Source organism: Argentina silus, assembly GCF_951799395.1.
Source record: "Argentina silus genome assembly, chromosome: 7".
NCBI classification, from domain to species: Eukaryota; Metazoa; Chordata; class Actinopteri; order Argentiniformes; family Argentinidae; genus Argentina; species Argentina silus.
The window spans coordinates 12,841,025-12,858,406 of record NC_139661.1 but is presented as its reverse complement, the minus strand read 5'-3'; the positions used below and the strand labels follow the sequence as shown (position 1 = coordinate 12,858,406).

Here is a 17,382-nt window from a genome sequence, read left to right as displayed (position 1 = left end):
TACAGGATAAATGAAATGAAATGAATCCAATTAAAATGTTAATGTAAAAAATCACATCCTTCTGAAAATAAAAAATTCTAACTTGAGGGGCGGGCTGGATGACACAGACAGACATGTCCCTGGACCAATGAGATTCCACGCTAAGCAGCTCACATCGTGTCAAATTTCGCTGGCGTCTGCGCAGCTAAACACAGATTTATCAAAATCGTGGATAGGCTGAACCATATCCCTTCCGCTTATCAGCCATCGCACACCCAGCTACGCTTCCGTTATTTCTGCGCAGAGTCTGTCGGTGGTCGTTTCACGTCACTGCACTTCTTCCAGACTTCCGTAGCGTGAAAACGCTTTTTGTGTATGTCTTGAAAGGGCGTGCTAGACACACGCACTGCAAGGAGTGCCCTAGTCAAGATAGCCCTAGGTAAGAAACTCTATCTCGTTCGTAGACTACTTTACTACCTCAAAAGCGACTTTGTGTATTTTGCAAAAGCAGCCTCGGGCAACTGGAAGGTATGTTTACCTTTTGTTTTGCAGGAATGTTTACATTGACAATGTACATTGGAATGCACAGTGTCGGTCTTTGGCCTAGCAACAGAAACATTGTGTCAACAACAACTCCCCTCGCAACATTGTCTTTGATCAACTTTGATTTGTTTCAACACAGTAACGTGTCGCAGCGCACTGACAGTGGACCAGTTTCTGCAGCGTTCGTGCCTTACGTTCCATAGATCGCCTTTTTAATTCCATTAGGTTTAACTGCAACAATAACACTTTATAGTAGTGCAGTAGTCCTTGAGATGTTACATGCTTCTCCCGTTTAACAATACAACCACTGCTACTTCTAACTGTCCAGCAGCTTTATACAATTTACTTTTTTAAATTTAAATTGTCATCCAATTGTCATGTAAGTTGTTATGGTGTGTGGGATCCCTTCTCCTTTGTGTGTGGGTGGGTGGGTGCAGTGGTCCCTAACCAGATAGCTCCTCCTGATCCAGGAGAGCAGCAGGGTATGCATGCTTTGGTTCCAACTCTGCACTGACACTGTGTGAGGTTTAGATTCCTAGCAGGAGACCAGGGTTCAATTCCCACCTGTGACATAAAGATGGTCCTCTACACTGACAGCATCACCATGATATGATGTCCCTTTGTCTCCCCGTCACAGAGGCTAGGCCACACACTGGACCTGTTTGGATTGAGACAAACAGACAAGAAGAGTGACAGACAGACAGACGGACGCACTCGGAGAGACCAGCTGAAGGCTTGGTTTGACGTAGCGACCTCTGGCTGCTGTGGATGACCCACACTACAGCTGCTTACATCTGGTGACCTTTGACCTGTAACCCCTGACCCAGAGGTGTAGGATGGCCAGTGCTGTGGAGGAGGAGGTTGCAGCGCGGCGTTTCCTGGGGAGGTTTGTGGAGGCGTTCCCTGCTCCGTTGGGGCCTGAGGACCCCCTGCCCCTGGCTCCCCTCAGCCGTACACTCACCCTGGGGGAGGTCCGCGGAGAGAGCCTGGAGCTGGGACTACGTCTGCTAGCTGCCAGGTGTGTGTGTGTGTGTGTGTGTGTGTGTGTGTGTGTGTGTGTGTGTGTGTGTGTGTGTTCATGGTCATGCAGGCCTGGTTATGTGAATGCATGTCATGATGTGTGTACAGTATGTGATCACATTTCAACCATTCTTATGGTGCAGAAGCTGCTTCTCCCTGCCTGTCCTGTCCTGTCCTGACCTGCAGGATGGGCCGTGTTTCACTGCCGGCAGGCAGGCAGAGAGACAGAGAGAGAGACAGGCAGGCAGACAGACAGACAGGCAGACAGATCATTGGAGGCTGGTGGAGGTAGAAATGGGAGGATGGACTCATTGTAATGCATGGAATAGAATCAAACACGTATTTGATACCAGTCCTCATTCTGCTTCGTGCATTACAATGAGCCTGTCCTCTGATTTCTACCTCCACCGGCTTCCTCTGGTGACCACTGAGAAGTAGGTGGCCACAGACCTGGCCTACTCTTTCCTCTGAGCCACTTCCTGCTGGGGAGGTCTCATTTCCTGTCTCTAGAATCACTATTGTTCTACGCACTTCCTGTTACACACTTCCTCTTACTCCCCTAAGTGTGCTCTCTGCCCTTGTGGGACTCTACTTGTGTGTGTGTGTGTGTGTGTGTGTGTGTGTGTGTGTGTGTGTGTGTGTGTGTGTGTGTGTGTGTGTGTGTGTGTTGCATGCCCTGTGTCTACATCTTCATAACAACCACCCTAACCCACTTAGGAGCACCCCTCCCCCCCTCGCCGCCTCCATGTGCCGGGCAGCACTGGACGACCTGCTGACCTGCGACCTTTCACCTTTCCACTGCCCCCAGGATGCCCCACCCCCGCAGGAAGACGGACAGGAAGTAGTTTGTGAGTGTGGCTCCTCCCCCGTGTGTTCAGTGTCCTCTCCCGTCTGACGGTTCTAATCCCTGGCTTGTGATTGGTTAAGTCTTGACTTGGTCCTCTGATAGGACGTAGGTGGCAGACAGGGGTTCTGAGTGTTTACAACAAGGTTCTACAACAATGAGGTCTGGATAGAGTTGTTATCAGTCTGGAGTGAGGAAGACTCTCCTCTGTCCTCTCCTCCCTCCTCTCCTCTCCTCCCTCCTCTTTCTTAAGAGGATGAAGAGAGGAAGAGTGTTCCTAACGATTGAGAAGAGTCTCTTGAAGAGTGTGTTCCTCAGCTGCAGAGTGAGCCTGCCCTCTAGTGGTTAAACCACAGAGAGATCCTCTGTGGCTCAGTTGGTAGAGCATGGTGTGAACAACGCTTAGGTTGTGGGTTTGATTCCTGCTGGGACCATATATACTGAAACATGTATGCACTCACTGGAATGTAAGTCACTTTGGATAAAAGCGTCAGCTAAATATATTATTAACCAGGAACTGTCTGAGCAATGACTGTTCATTTTAATACACCAAACACTTCAAAACCAAATTGTCACCTAGGACAATAGACATCCCTCCCAATGACCTCTCCTCTGCCCTGCCCCTCTCTGTCCACAGTGCTCCAATCAGAACCGGTCCAGCGCCTGTTCATCAATAAGCTCAGAGCAGTGGGCGTGGCCTGGCACCAGCATCTCCCCACCCTCTCCCTCAGCCCCTCCCGCCCTCTCCTCTGCTCCGTTCACGCCATCCGAAACACACGGAGGAAGATGGAGGATAAACACGTGGCGCTCGCTGAGTTCAACCAGCTCCTCGGGCTGAAGGTAACAATGCCGGTTCTACTGAATTCACATTCAGAAAACTTTATTGTCCCGCTCTTGGGCATTTGGTTGACCTATTTAGTTTAGTATTGACTGTAACTAACTCAATGCACCACACACTCAACCACTTGGCTGATTGGCTTAGCCTCATGACATCACTGTTCCACTTCCTGCAGGACGGCACAGAGCGAGGTTACTACGCCGTGTTCGACGGCCACGGAGGCGTGGACGCTGCCGTCTATGCCGCCACCCACCTGCACGCCGCCCTGAGCCAACAGGGGGCGCTGGGGAGCAACCCGGCTGCAGCCTTGAAGAACGCCTTCAGCCTCACCGACGCCATGTTCAGAGGCAAGGCCAAGAGAGAGGTAGGACTGGGTTCTCCCCAGGATGTCTAAACGCATCATCAAAACCCGATCCGGCCTTTATTCATGTCAAATTGCGCAAAAAATACAGCTAAGAAATGCTGAATTCACAGAGGAACGTTTACGAACCTGGGATGCTGAATGGCTGTAGAACACATATGGGTGGATGATCAAAATACAGTTAGAGATTTAAAAGTGTGTGTCTGTGTGTTTGCAGCGTCTGCGCAGCGGCAGTACAGGTGTGGCGGTGCTGCTGCAGGGGGCGTGTCTCCACGTGGCGTGGCTGGGGGACTCTCAGGCCCTGCTGGTCAGACAGGCACAGACGGTCACCCTCATGGACCCCCACAAGCCTGAGAGAGAGGTGAGACACACACACACACACACACACACACACATTTTTGTGGTCCTCTGTGGCTCAGTTGTTAGAGCATGGCGCTAACAATGCTTCGGTTGTGGGTTCCATTCCCGCTGGGACCATGTGTACTGAAAAATGTACGGTATGCACTCACTGCAATGTAAGTCGCTTTGGATAAAAGCGTCAGACAAATGTCATTGGTAAGACACACACACACACACACGCAGCCACACACCCATTGACTATTCCTCCCTGTGTGTCCTCCAGGATGAGAAGCGGAGGATCGAGGATCTGGGAGGCTGCATCGTTCTGATGGGCTGCTGGAGGGTTAACGGCACCTACGCTGTCTCCAGAGCCATCGGTGAGGTTACATCCTGTCTGACTTCTATACCATGTACAGCTCTTCATCAGAGACACACACACACACACACACACATACTTATTGCTTTATTATTACTTCATATTATTGTATTGTTGATTTATTGATCGTTGTACAAGGAGCTAGATTCAAAAAACATTTTACTATATCACTTATGGCTGTATGTGATGTACGTGACCAATACAACTGGATTTTATTTAATTTGATTTGATTTTAAACATGATCATATAACATCTCTGTGCAACAAGCACCAACAAGTCTGTAGGCCATGCAGAATAGTCAGTAAAGTATATCAGTAAAGTGTTAAGCAGGGTTTTACTCCAAAATATATTTTCGGTATATTCAGCATTGTTGTCGTCCCAAAATATAATTATTTTGCACAACAGATCCTCATAGATATCTTGATAGCAAGCTCAGACGTACATCCTGTTGAGTCTCGTAGGGACTTCCTGGTTGAGTCTCGTAGTGATCATGTGTTGTTGTGATGCGTCCCTCCCTCCTCAGGGGACTTTGACCAGAAGCCGTACGTGTCTGGGGACGCCGACTGCTCCTCCACTCCGTTGAGTGGGGATGAGGACTACTTCCTGCTGGCCTGTGACGGCTTCTTTGATGCCGTGGAGCTTGCAGACGTCCCCCACCTGGTCCTGGAGGCCCTGAGAGAGGCTGGGGAGGAGGGGGGGGGAGGGGGGGGAGGGGGCTGGGGGAGTCCTGGGGGAGGGGGAGGGGTCTGGGGGGATCCTGGGGGAGGCCGTGGCCCAGAAGCTGGTGGCCCACGCCAAGGCTGCTGGCTCCAGTGACAACATCACTGTCATGGTGGTCTTCCTGCGTCCTCCTGCCCAGCTGCTGGCCCGGGACAACACCCCGACTGCCCAGGACTCCAACTCCCAGGATGCCCCGGGCCAGTGAGTCTGGAAGTCTGCTACCCAGAGTGCACCTGGGCTCTGAGGCAGGAAGTGACTGGATTGCGTGGAAGATCAATCGGAAGACAAAGGCAGAGAATTAAGGCTACAACATGATAAGATTCTGCACTCTGGTTGGCTAACAACCTCTTTGTCCTGCCTCGCTCTGACTGCATTGGCTGTTCGAGTGGTTGGCTTTTTTTCGCTAACCCTGAAGTTTCTAACGCTAACAGTTTGAAATGATGATTAAAGTTAGGAATGGGTTAAGGTTAGGAATGGGTTACGGTTAGGAATGGGTTAAGGAAAGGTTAGCGAAAGGGGTTAAAAACCGCTATCAAGTTGTGGTCTGGATTCAAGGCCTGTGTTCTGCCTCAGGGGACCAGCGGCTGAACGATGAGGTGATGATGCCAAACTACTGACTGTTTCAACAACCTGTTTATTTACCTGCTGACAAGTTCATCAGCACCACGGTGACCTGCTCTCTGTAACGATCAGAACCGCAAACTCAGCTCCTTCTGACACCAACGTGCTCTGAAGTCCCAATACCTCTGCTTTTATCTTTTATACCACAGTTACCTAGCCAACGCAAACCACTGTTACCTAGCCAACGCAAACCACTGTTACCTAGCCAACGCAAACCATGGTGCCATGCTTTGGTTCTCTGACATGAACTCAGCATTTCCTGCATCAAAGGGCTTTTCTTTAAGCAGATACTGTACCTCTTAGTTAGGTGTGTGTAGGTGTGTGTGTGTGTGTGTGTGTGTGTGTGTGTGTGTGTGTGTGAGTGTGAGAGTGAGAGAGAGAGAGCGCGAACGAGCGAGCGAGCATATCATTCTTCCTCTGCATGCATTTGATGATGCTTGGTGCCGTAAAAGGAAACATTGTCTCCTCCTGTCTTAAAGGTGATATCATACACTGTACCCCAACCTTCCATGGGCGTGATGACACACACACACACACACATGTTCCAGAATGTCAGTATTGCTAAACCGTCTTGTGTCTGTACCCTGTCCACATGTCGTCATGACGTTATCAGTGTTAAAAATGGTGTCATTGATTGGTCAATTGATTGATTGGTTGGTTGATTGAAGGGTGAATCCCAACTTTGGATTCTACAGTTATGATAAGAAGATGAGTGCCAAAATAGTCTGCAGTGTTTCTTCCTCAGTGGGATAGCATGAAATGTCTGAATGGACATGGAATGGAATCTTCATCATCTTCACCATCATCTATACTGTACATGTTGTACGTTAACATAAAGCCTGTGTGTCCGTCTGATACTGAACCCCAGTGTGGGTGTCTGGATGTGTCTAATGTCTGACTAATATGACTGTTGATGTTTTAACTGTTTGTTGGAAAAGTAGACGATAAAGCTTGGTAATCTTTACCATTTGATATAAAAACTACTAACTAACAAAATCTTGAATGAATTCAAGAGTAATTTGAGACTAGGAGGATCGGTGTTGTATGTAACCGAGACACGGGACTTTGAACCCAGGTCTCCCGTGAGGCCCTCTAAGCTAATGCCATTTTGTGTTCATATCTCAGGCCGGACATCTCACTGGTGTGATCACCTCCGTTACAGACTATATCAGAATACAGGCGTCCTCCATCCTTCCTTCCTTAAGCTGTTTTATGATGGGTCAGCAGTTTCATGAGGGAAGGAAGGAACTGAAAGAACAGAGGGAAAAGATGATTCAACGATGTGCCCTTCACTTGTATTCTGGATCAAATCTGACAGTATTACCACTTCCTGTATTATCACTTTCTGTTGTATGAAGCAGGAATGATGAGGTCATGTCATTGTGTAATGGTCCTATGTACCTCTTTACTGTAACTACTTGGGGAAGGGGAAAGCTAACTCTTATGCTGTTGTATTACTGCCACTCTTCTTGCCAACATTGCTATGGTTTGTTGATGTTAAACGCTGTATTAAATAAAACATAATTTCCTAAAGTACGTTTTTTGTCTGTTGGTCCTTGTTAAATTGTATATTCCATTATGGAGGTGTTCCATCAGTGTTAGTGTCTGTCTGTCCTTGTTAGAGTGTCTATTGTGATGGTTTTTGGCATCTATGTTTGTCATCTGTGTTGGTGGGTGTGTTAATGTCACTCTTGAACACCTGAGACTCAACATTCAGGCACCTCTTCCCTGCTTCATTCTTCAGAGTGACACTGACACACACATGTGCGCTGTGTGAGGTTGGTGATAGGTCTGTCTATCAAAACACTTTTCTGTCTGTCTGTTCATGTTCTTCTGTTGGTCTGTGTATCTCTCTATACAGGACCAGCTCTCCACTCAAATCAAGTGTTAGAACATACATTACATGCTGTACAGTGCATGTATGTTTGCATTGTGTTGTATTCATTATTAATACATATTATTGTGGTTAGATTAGACAGGAGTAGAGAGGGACAAGAACAGCTGTTATTACTAAGCAGATATGATTAAAATAATCTGTCTTACTATCCATAGCTTAATGTTTTTGATAGCAATAACAGTGCACGTGCGTGCGTGCGTGTGTTCACTGCCACTCTGAAGAATGGAGCACGGAAGAGGTGTCTGGATCCAGAGTCTCAGATGGCCAAGAGCGTCTTCTGGTGAGCCGCCAAAGCAGTACAGTAGAGCGAAACCCTGTGTGTGTGTTTGTGTGTGTGTTTGTGTGTATGTGTGTGTTTGTGTGTGTGTGTGTGTGTGTGTGTGTAGGGTCACTTTATCCCTTTCATCATGTCATTCTGTATCAGTTCTATGTCTATGCACCTTTTCACTGTAACTACTTGAAAGTGAAAGCCAACTCTCATGCTGTTGTTGTATTACTGCCACTCTCCTTGCCAACGTTACTGCCAACACTATGGTGTGTTGACATTAAACGCTGTATTAAATAAATCCTCTGTTTTGTTCTTTGTCCACCCAGCAGCTGTCCTCTGTGTGAAAGTCTTGTATCATGCTATGAAAGTCATGCTAGAGGGTCTGAACTCAGTCAATTCAACTTCAACATTTCAATGTTGAAAGTTCAACTCAACGGTTCACTTGTATTTCTGACATTTATGCCCCCATATTTCTGTTGTGGGAAAAGTGTCTCATGAAAAAGAAGAACAGGCATCTGACTGTTTGGTTCAATAACCCAAACCTCTGGTCTGAAACATCCATCTCCTCTTTCTCAGTCATTCATATAAAAAATGTCAAGACATTGTTCAGTGTTTAATGAAGGAGAGGGAGTAAAGGAGAGACCTATCCAGGAGTTATTATGGTATGTTGACAAGGCTCAGGGGCTAACTGATTATTGAGTATAAAGTTCACTGTTGTTACTGTACCTGTCAAACAGGTGAGATTATCCCAGCGCTGGAACGCTGTCTACCTGCGCCCAGGTGGGAGGAGTAGCGGTAAATAGAGGCGTGGTCATGACAGTGAGCAGGGCAGGTCCGGTACCATCAGTTGTGCTGAAAATTCTGGCCTTGAAAATAACACTGACAATAACAAATAACATTTCAGACACCCCCCCAGCACCATCACCAGCACCCCTGTTTGTTTTTACGCCATTAAAATAAAGCCCAGAGGGAGAACAGTGAGATTTATTTGATAAAAAGTCAGCATTCACTTCGTACAGTAGATATTAAATATATTTACATACATATTTACATGTGTCATGAATGAACAATAAACAATGTTGACTTCTTGATAGTAAATAACAGACCTGAAAAATGGCTGAGACCTATGAGGTTTGGCTACCTAATACATTACGGTGTGTAACAGATTAGTTTAAAAAACGACTTTCCCAACTACAACATGTAACAGAACATAGCTGCTGTTTCCACAGGTGTGTCAGTTATCTGCTCAGGTGTTGGTCTCAGCCTCAGGTGTTGGTCTCAGCCTCAGGTGTTGGTCTCAGCCTCAGGTGTTGGGTGAGTCTGGTTCCTGGCCTTCTCCCTGGTTTCACCTGTAGATTTTACTGCATGCTTCTGAAACACACAACATCACACCACAGTCAGAGTCAGTGTACAATGACTGATATGAATGATGTTGACAAGGCTACTTGATGCTTCATTGCCACTAATATACCATTATGAGACAATCACAGTTTGAGATTCTGGTGGATCAGTGTGTATTCACAGCATATGCTGTGACCACTAAATCGTTACTATATTGCCTACACAGTACAACACTAGATAGTTACTATGACTACACAGTACAGTCCATGATGAAGGTTCTTCTAACCTCTTTTTTTCCACGGCTCTCCGGATGACGGTCTTGGCCATCTGAGACTCTAGATCCAGACACCGAAACCCTGCTCCATTCTTCAGAGTGACACTATAGACACACACACACAAACAGATGCTGTAAGAGGTTGGTGATAGCAAACTGTTTTGATAGGTCTGTCTTTCTTTGTCTACCTGTCCGTCTGCACACCCTGCCTGCCTGCCTGCCTGTCTGTCTGTCTGTCTGTCTGCCTGTCTGTCTGTCTCTGTCTGCCTGCCTGCCTGTTTGTCTGCCTGCCTGCCTGCCTGCCTGCCTGCCTGCCTGTCTGTCTGTCTGTCTGTCTGTCTGTCTGTCTGTCTCTGTCTGCCTGCCTGTTTGTCTGTCTGTCTGTCCGTCTACTTGTCTGTTGGTATCTCTCTCAGTTGTTCTGCAGTACAATCAATGTGTCTGTACTTCTCTCCATCCACTCACTAACCTACGTAGACAATGATTTAACATTATTTTAAAAGGCATTTTAAACGTTTCAATGGACACAGTAGGTTAGACACTTACACAATCTCTATACGTGGGCAGAAATTGTCAGCGGGGTAAACCTCCATCTTGTCAATGAGCTGGCGGTTTAGCCTGATGACTCCGCTATCGTGACACTTACACCTCCCCTTCACCACTATCAGACCTGCAGAGGTGAGGGATAAACAACATGTTATAGCACTGGCACAGTTAGTGAAAACCTCATCAGCTGTAGACAAAACATGTTATGTGTGTGTGTATGTGCGTGCGTGCATGCGTGTGTGCGTGCGTGCGTGCGTGCGTGCGTGCGTGCGTGCGTGCGTGGGAGATGGGTTAGGACACCTAATCAGTTGAAGTATAGCATAGTTGAAGTACAGCATACAAGCCCAGTAATCCACTATAGGTTCATTATTTCTGAGCAAGTAGAACTGCTAACTACACAATCAACCGTGCTGCACTTGGGAATATCATTCCTTAATCTGACCTTGGAGTAATCGTATCATTATCAATTGCAATGATCATTCCTTTCCAGCACAATAACAACACTATTAACTGATATCATATTGCATCTTTCTAAGCTTCTAAAAAGGATGAAAGAGACATCTTACCTTCAACCAGGAGCAGGCAAGAGAGGAAGATGACAGCAGCTGCTTTCATTGTGTTGGCCATGGATGTTGTTGAGTCGCTTCCAGGGTCTAGACGGCTCCAGTCAGGACGAGTGTGAGAGTGAAGTGGAGGAGGACTTGTATTTATATGATCAAATCACATTGGCAGCCATCCATATAGACTAGGGGGGAAGAAAGCGGACTTTCCCTTGTTTCCCTGACAGTCCACTCTGCCCCCCCTCTCCTCCTCCTCCTCCTCCCACACTCTCACTCTGAATCCTTTTATTAACACTTCCCAATTCTCAGAAACACCTTCCTACCCTGCTATTGCTGAGGAGGCTTGTTGGCACAGGATGATGCAAGCAGCAGCTGCTGCCTCTGGGTTTCACAACACCGTCCACCATATTACTACTGTAGGTGGTCAGAATGCAAAAGAGAGTGTGTTTTAATGACATACCTACCATAATACATACCTAATTAAAGGTTAGATTATCATTATTTTGAATGGAGAGACGACTAATTCAAAAAGGCTTAAATGCACTCACATCCAGGCTAAAAGATCACTATGCTAATATTAATAATGACCATGGTAATAATAATAATAATAATAATAATCAGAATATAAGATGAGGTAAAAAGGATGTTATTCAAGTACAACATTCAGGGGGTTTACACTTCTTCCCAGTACCTACAGTACATGAACACAGAGGAACTGTCACCATGTTGACATCTGCTAGATCCTTGGACCAACCAGGTGTTCAATGTTGATATTGACCAAACAGGTGTTCATTGTTGATATCGACGAATCAGGTGTTCATTGTTGATATCGACCAATCAGGTGTTCAATGTTTATATCGACCAATCAGGTGTTCAATGTTTATATCGACCAATCAGGTGTTCTTTGTTGATATCGATCAATCCCTTATTAGCAGTAAGAGAGCATTGTGGTTTTGTAAAATAATACATGTTATATAATGACTTATGGTATCATAAGCGTACAGTAAGACTGCATTATAATGCCTTGGTATAATCTCCTAATGATCAACTGAATTATTGCCATGACATATTGTGATTTATTGTCTCGTTATTAAGACATTATAATGCATCACACATAGAGCACAAACCTTGTGTGACAAGACTAGAAGTACTAGAAAACCCCCTAGAATAGACAAGTAGGTCCAAATACTGAAACAGAAACATCACTTTTCCACCACATTCCTCAGCTTTTCCTCTTTTAGTTTCAGTTTCACTTGGCGCTAGTCCAGCTAATCCAAACTCGACAGACAGACAGGCACAGACACAATACGTAGACAAGAACATGAGAAAATGACTTCAGGCTGCAGTGCAATACATGATAATGAGTATAAAACATGTGGACAAAAGCAGACAAGGGCTTCTAACTTTTACATTTCACTTCTTTTATTTTTTTTTACATTTAAATTATTTAGCAAACGCTTTTATCCAAAGCGACATTTATCCAAAACGACTCACTTACTTAGACAAGTGTGAATCAATTATACATGAGTCATTGTAAGAAAACCTTCGATCAGAATCAGAATCAGAATCAGAATTATTTTATTTGGCCAAGTGTATTTGCACATACAGGAAATTGACTTGGTGAGGTTGGTGCATGGGACATAAAAAACTATATATAAGCAAAAATACTATAAAACAATAAATTATGTAGGCTGTGCGAGGCTAAGAGGCAGATAAGAACAGATGCCATCGGCGGTCACAGTGCTGGAGAAAAGACGAAAACCAGGTAAAGAGATACAGTGTATCTATCACATGAATGACCAAATATTAATGAACCACAATGCTTTGCTTATTTTACATGGTTTGCATGCGTTTTTCATTTGCACATGTTCTATAATTGACACTTCTAGTTAAAACAATACAGCATATTCACTGACGGAATGGTTGCATTGGTATGCATTGCATGCCCGTCACTCATATCCACAATAATGTCTGCATTTCTGCCCGCTACTGTAGTTCAGAGAACAATTCAAATACAGTCGTCGTTTTCCCATTCATAAGAACATCACAAAAATACTTTTTCAGCGTCTCTGACTTCCGACTTCCTACCACCTCCTGTTCTGGGGAAGAGAGGCTGTTTCCAAGAAACTGAAGTGAAACTACAGACTAAACTAAAACAGAAAAAAAGGGAAAGTCCTTTCACGGCTGCCAAAACAAAGTCACATGGTCGTCTTTCACTGTATAAGTACAGACCATGCTCTCCACTCTAACCACACACAACCACCTCCTCCTCACCTGAGCCGTCTAGACCCTGGAAGAGACTCAACAACATCCATGGCCAATGTAATGAAAGCAGCTGCTGTCATCTTCTTCTCCTGCCTGCTCCTGGTTGAAGGTAAGATGTCATCCGTATAGAAGCCTGTAAGAGATAGTGTGATATCAACGCATTATGCATTAAATGCAGTCCTGAACAAAAAACTTTATTAGGTATAATAGTACAGATGTTTTATGTTTATATAATATGGTGTCTATTCATGTCGAGCAAAGCTATTACCTTCATATCAACAAACAGCTTCTGATCAGGGGAGGCTGGAGGAGGTAGAAATCGGAGGACGTTTGATACTATTCCTCATTCCGTTCCATGCATTACAACGAGCCTGTCCTCCAGTTTCTACCTCCACCAGCCTCCACTGCTTACAATGTTTGGTCAAGCTGAGCTGATCATGTAATATAATATAATAATAATAATATATGCCATTTAGCAGACGTTTTTATCCAAAGCGACTTACATTGCAGTGAGTACATGCATTTTCATTATATATGGTCCCATCTATGTCTCTACCTGGTCTGACGGTGCTGTAACCTGCTGTTCATCTCTGGTCTCCGCAGGTCATCCAGGCAACAGAGTGAAGTGCTTGTGTGAGAATGCGGGAGTCATGCGTCTGAAACATGAGCTCATAGAGAAGATGGAGGTGTTCGCTGCCAGCCTCTCCTGCCCCCGCCTGGAGATTGTGTAAGGGCATGAAACATATACTACCGCATGTACACAGTGTTTGAACATGCCTTACTAGCTATGTTTTCATTTAATAATAGTGTTCCATGATGTGATTAGATTAGATGGATGCAGAGAGAGGTGGAAGAACAGTGATTCTTACTATTGTTGTCTTCAAGCACCTTATTTGTCAAGCACTTATTAGAAATGTGTGTGTGTGTGTGTGTGTGTGTGTGTGTGTGTGTGTTTGTGTGTTCAGTGTCACTCTGAATAATGGAAAGGAGCAGTGTCTGAATCCAAAGTCTAAGATGGCCAAGAGCTACGCCAGTAGACGTGCCGCAGAGCAGAAGAAGAAAGAATAGGTGAGGAAGTGTCCATGACGATGGAATCTGTTCAAAACACACAAGCGCTCCTTTCATCTCAACTCTGTACACACACATTGCTCATAATGATTGTGTATTTTGTTTGACCTTACTTGTGATTGTATAGTGACAGAGTGTGTGTTTTGTTTCAAGAGTGCACAGTAAAACATGCTACATGTATGTAGTCCTGGAGAAGATCACGGAACAGAGATCCCTCGCTGAGTGTTGGCCTGGAAGAGACAACAGTCGGGGCTCATCGCTCTGAAGACGACATTTTTTCTAAACCTTCTTAAGTAAAACATTAGTGTATGGAATTGAAGTCACAGTAGCACGTTAAATCCCTTTGAGAAAGTCTATATTTTTAAATGAGAAAATGAAATGGGTATCGTATCTGTTCTACAATATTACTTGCTAGTTTATTTTCAGATATGTGTGGAGATAAAAAGCGCAATTTACAGTAGTACAATCATACAGTCATGTAAATAATCTTGCAGAAGTACTTTATTTGTGTTTTGAATATGTATGTATATATTGTGAATATGTGGTCTTTTTGAATGTGTACTTTTTCTATCAAATTCTAACAAATTAAACAAATATTTACTATCATTCATGTTCTGTTTGTTTAGTTATGACACTAAATGTCATTACTGAGATGATTATCGAATTATGATGCAATGTTGACCAGTATCAAAAGGCCTACAGAATCTCTATGTTTTAGCAGCAACCTCACCCAATTGAATACAAGAGAGTAGTACATGAGTTATGATTCCAATATCACAAAATGATTTCATTATCATTAAAAAAGATTTTTCCTGAGTGTTTGGTATCCCTGTACATGTTGACAATATACTTTTACTTTAACTTTTAAGTTTTTATTTAAAAATGATCACAAAATGATCATGATCAGTGTTAGCAGCAAAGTCACCTAAAATACATTACATGTATATGATTTATCATTCCAATGTCACAAAATGTCCTGCCACCGGTCCATAGGTGTGCATACATACTGTAGGCTACACAGTGCGACAGTATATGCTGAATTACTTGACTACTAGTATTAAAAGTATTAAAGTATTCATGAATACTGAGGTAGCCTACATAGTTCCCAATGAGTCCAGGAGAAACATGCACACAGCCATAGGATATTAAAGGGGCAATCTGGGATTGGTACATCCATTTTTTTTTTTTTTTTTTTTACTAATTAATTATACTGTATATAGCTATTGATTATTGAAGAATATAACTTCTAAATGCCTTATGAGCTTAGTTCAACTGTCTTACCCCATCATATGTGTACTTATTGATATGTATCCATCTATTCTTGTTCTCTATATGGAATGTAGAGTAGTGAGAAAAGCACACAAAATAATTGCATTATTATTGTTATTATTATTATTATGATTATTATGATCAGAACCCAACATATAAGCTTGTTTTTACTCCATTGTTTGTAAACCAAGTATTTGTAAACAAACATTGTATAGCTTCCAAACATGGTTAAAACGATCATTTGAATAATCACGGTTGTCTCAAAACCATTGTTTAAGCATAGTATTCCTGCTCTCAGAAGTACTCTGAATGGTTAGGTATGTTTCACACAGCTCTGCCCTCAACTGCCCAAAACCCCATCTATCAATCTATCAATCTATCAATCTATCAATCTATCAACCTATCAACCTGCATACCAACAGTATTACTCAACATCTGCCATGTCATCATTGTTCTAGAGCCCAGAGGCTGAGGGTAAGAACCTTTGTCTGGGGATTCCCACAAAGATGGCCCTCCCCTTGCAACTAGCTAGAAATACCAATTATTTTCACTCTCCCCTCAGATCCATCTCTGTTCCTATTCGGTGAGAGCTCAGCCACAGTCAGTCAGAACATCTTCTACTTCTAGTCTTCAACATGAAAGGACATCAAAAGATTGCACTCCTGATTTTGGCCACATTGATGCTTTCAACGGATGGTAAGATCAATATTCTAACAAGTGTTGTAATATAATACAATATAATTTAGTTTAATACGATACCATATCATCTAATACAAGGTAATACAATATATTGTAACATTGCACCATATCCTATAATCAGGGGAGGCTCTTGGAGGTAGAAATCGGTGGATGTGCTCATTGTAATGAACGGAATCAATAATGGTACCAAACACACAATTCCATTCCTGAATCCATTCCATTCATTACAATGAGCCTGTCCTCCGATTTCTACCTCCACCAGCCTCCCCTGCATATCATAGTGTAATTATGACATTACAACATATTATTCATGTACATGTGATTAATGAGTGTATAGACGTGAATCACAAGTGTATAGATGTGAATAATGAGTGTATGGAGGTGATTAATCAGTATATAGATATGATTTATGAGTGTATAGAGGTGGACAGTGGATAGACATTGACCTGTACTTCTCCCTCTCCTCCAGCGCTGCCTATGCATGGTCGGCAGAGCTGCTGGTGTCTGAGGGGGACACTAGACAGGGTGAACGGTAACAACATACTAGAACGTCCCACGGTCTACCAACCAAGTCCCATGTGTTACCAGCTGGAGATTGTGTGAGTGATCCTTTATTTACAGTCCTGTTTCAGCTATTATTTTATTTTTTTAATCCAGTATTTACTAAGAAACGAAAGCTATGTGGTAAGGAAGGGTACTTTCTGCTACTTCCTGTTCATGGATGAACTCATCACCATGGCAACCACCTGGTATCAAATGGTGCATCGTGTCGTGGTGTTTGAGTCAGTGAATCTAAAAGAAACAGTGAGTGTTATTAATGTGTAATAAACAGGTCATGAAAGATTTACCCATGTTTGTGATATTAGTCTATGTTGTAATCGAACAATAATGTTGTACCCACAAATATACACAGGGTTGTGGTATGATATCTGTGGCAGAGACGCGTGTCTAAGATGCGCTTTTCTGTTTCTCTACAGTGTGAAGCTGAGAAAGCCGGCCATCACGGTGTGTCTGAACCCCCACTCCAAGATGGGCAAGAAGGTACTGGAGCGACAGAGAACAAGATCAGCGTGATACTGTACTGTCTCAGGGAGGCTGGAGAGAGAGACACTTTTGAGAACAATACACACAGGACTTGTTTTATTGCCAGCAGACTAGCTGAACTTGATAACAGCTTCAGTATCGGTGCCTTCCGTACCTCCTCAGAGAACATGTTGACTGTGTTTGACTGTTGGATTGATGTATTTATCGTTCATGTTGTTATTTTTAATGTGTAGCATAACTTCATGTATGTGTTCTGATTTGGAATTGTATGACTGTTCCTCCTGCTTTTCTCTTGGACCAGATTTCTGTTGAAAAACAGATTTGACCCCAATGAGATTGTATACCCTTGATATGTGTCATATACAGTACATAACGTTTAATAAAATACACTTTTTATACCACAGTATAAAGCCTGATGTATTTACTTGAATGAAAACATTGTTCAAGCTGTACGACGAAAGCTGTCAGTTCAAAAGGTTGTTGACAAACCCGCTGCTTTATTAGAGCTGA

General features: G+C 43.7%; 4 protein-coding genes across 4 annotated transcripts; 3 read left to right on the top strand and 1 right to left on the bottom strand.

Annotated features, from left to right (window-relative positions):
* Positions 1 to 356: 356 nt before the first annotated feature.
* Positions 357 to 7,149, top strand: ppm1f (protein phosphatase, Mg2+/Mn2+ dependent, 1F). The gene is given in 9 exon segments (XM_083674068.1): positions 357 to 418; positions 1,160 to 1,540; positions 2,260 to 2,390; positions 3,024 to 3,226; positions 3,400 to 3,588; positions 3,803 to 3,946; positions 4,208 to 4,301; positions 4,824 to 5,026; positions 5,028 to 7,149. Coding segments are annotated over 8 exon segments (1,344 nt in total). The 5' UTR covers positions 357 to 418; positions 1,160 to 1,358; the 3' UTR covers positions 5,226 to 7,149.
* Positions 7,150 to 8,814: 1,665 nt separating this feature from the next.
* LOC310807713 (C-X-C motif chemokine 11-6-like) lies at positions 8,815 to 10,623 on the bottom strand. Its single transcript, XM_083674284.1, has 4 exons — positions 10,534 to 10,623; positions 9,968 to 10,091; positions 9,434 to 9,526; positions 8,815 to 9,177 (listed from the first exon to the last, which is right to left on the bottom strand). The coding sequence occupies exons 1-4, from the start codon at positions 10,592 to 10,594 to the stop codon at positions 9,165 to 9,167; spliced, it is 291 nt and encodes a 96-aa protein (XP_083530410.1). The 5' UTR covers positions 10,595 to 10,623; the 3' UTR covers positions 8,815 to 9,164.
* A 2,179-nt stretch (positions 10,624 to 12,802) lies between these two features.
* LOC310807714 (C-X-C motif chemokine 11-1-like) lies at positions 12,803 to 14,599 on the top strand. Its single transcript, XM_083674285.1, has 4 exons — positions 12,803 to 12,901; positions 13,396 to 13,519; positions 13,758 to 13,860; positions 14,014 to 14,599. The coding sequence occupies exons 1-3, from the start codon at positions 12,841 to 12,843 to the stop codon at positions 13,858 to 13,860; spliced, it is 288 nt and encodes a 95-aa protein (XP_083530411.1). The 5' UTR covers positions 12,803 to 12,840; the 3' UTR covers positions 14,014 to 14,599.
* Positions 14,600 to 15,717: 1,118 nt separating this feature from the next.
* On the top strand, positions 15,718 to 17,208 carry LOC310807385 (C-X-C motif chemokine 11-1-like). Its single transcript, XM_083673857.1, has 3 exons — positions 15,718 to 15,825; positions 16,298 to 16,427; positions 16,806 to 17,208. The coding sequence occupies exons 1-3, from the start codon at positions 15,765 to 15,767 to the stop codon at positions 16,900 to 16,902; spliced, it is 288 nt and encodes a 95-aa protein (XP_083529983.1). The 5' UTR covers positions 15,718 to 15,764; the 3' UTR covers positions 16,903 to 17,208.
* Positions 17,209 to 17,382: the final 174 nt, after the last annotated feature.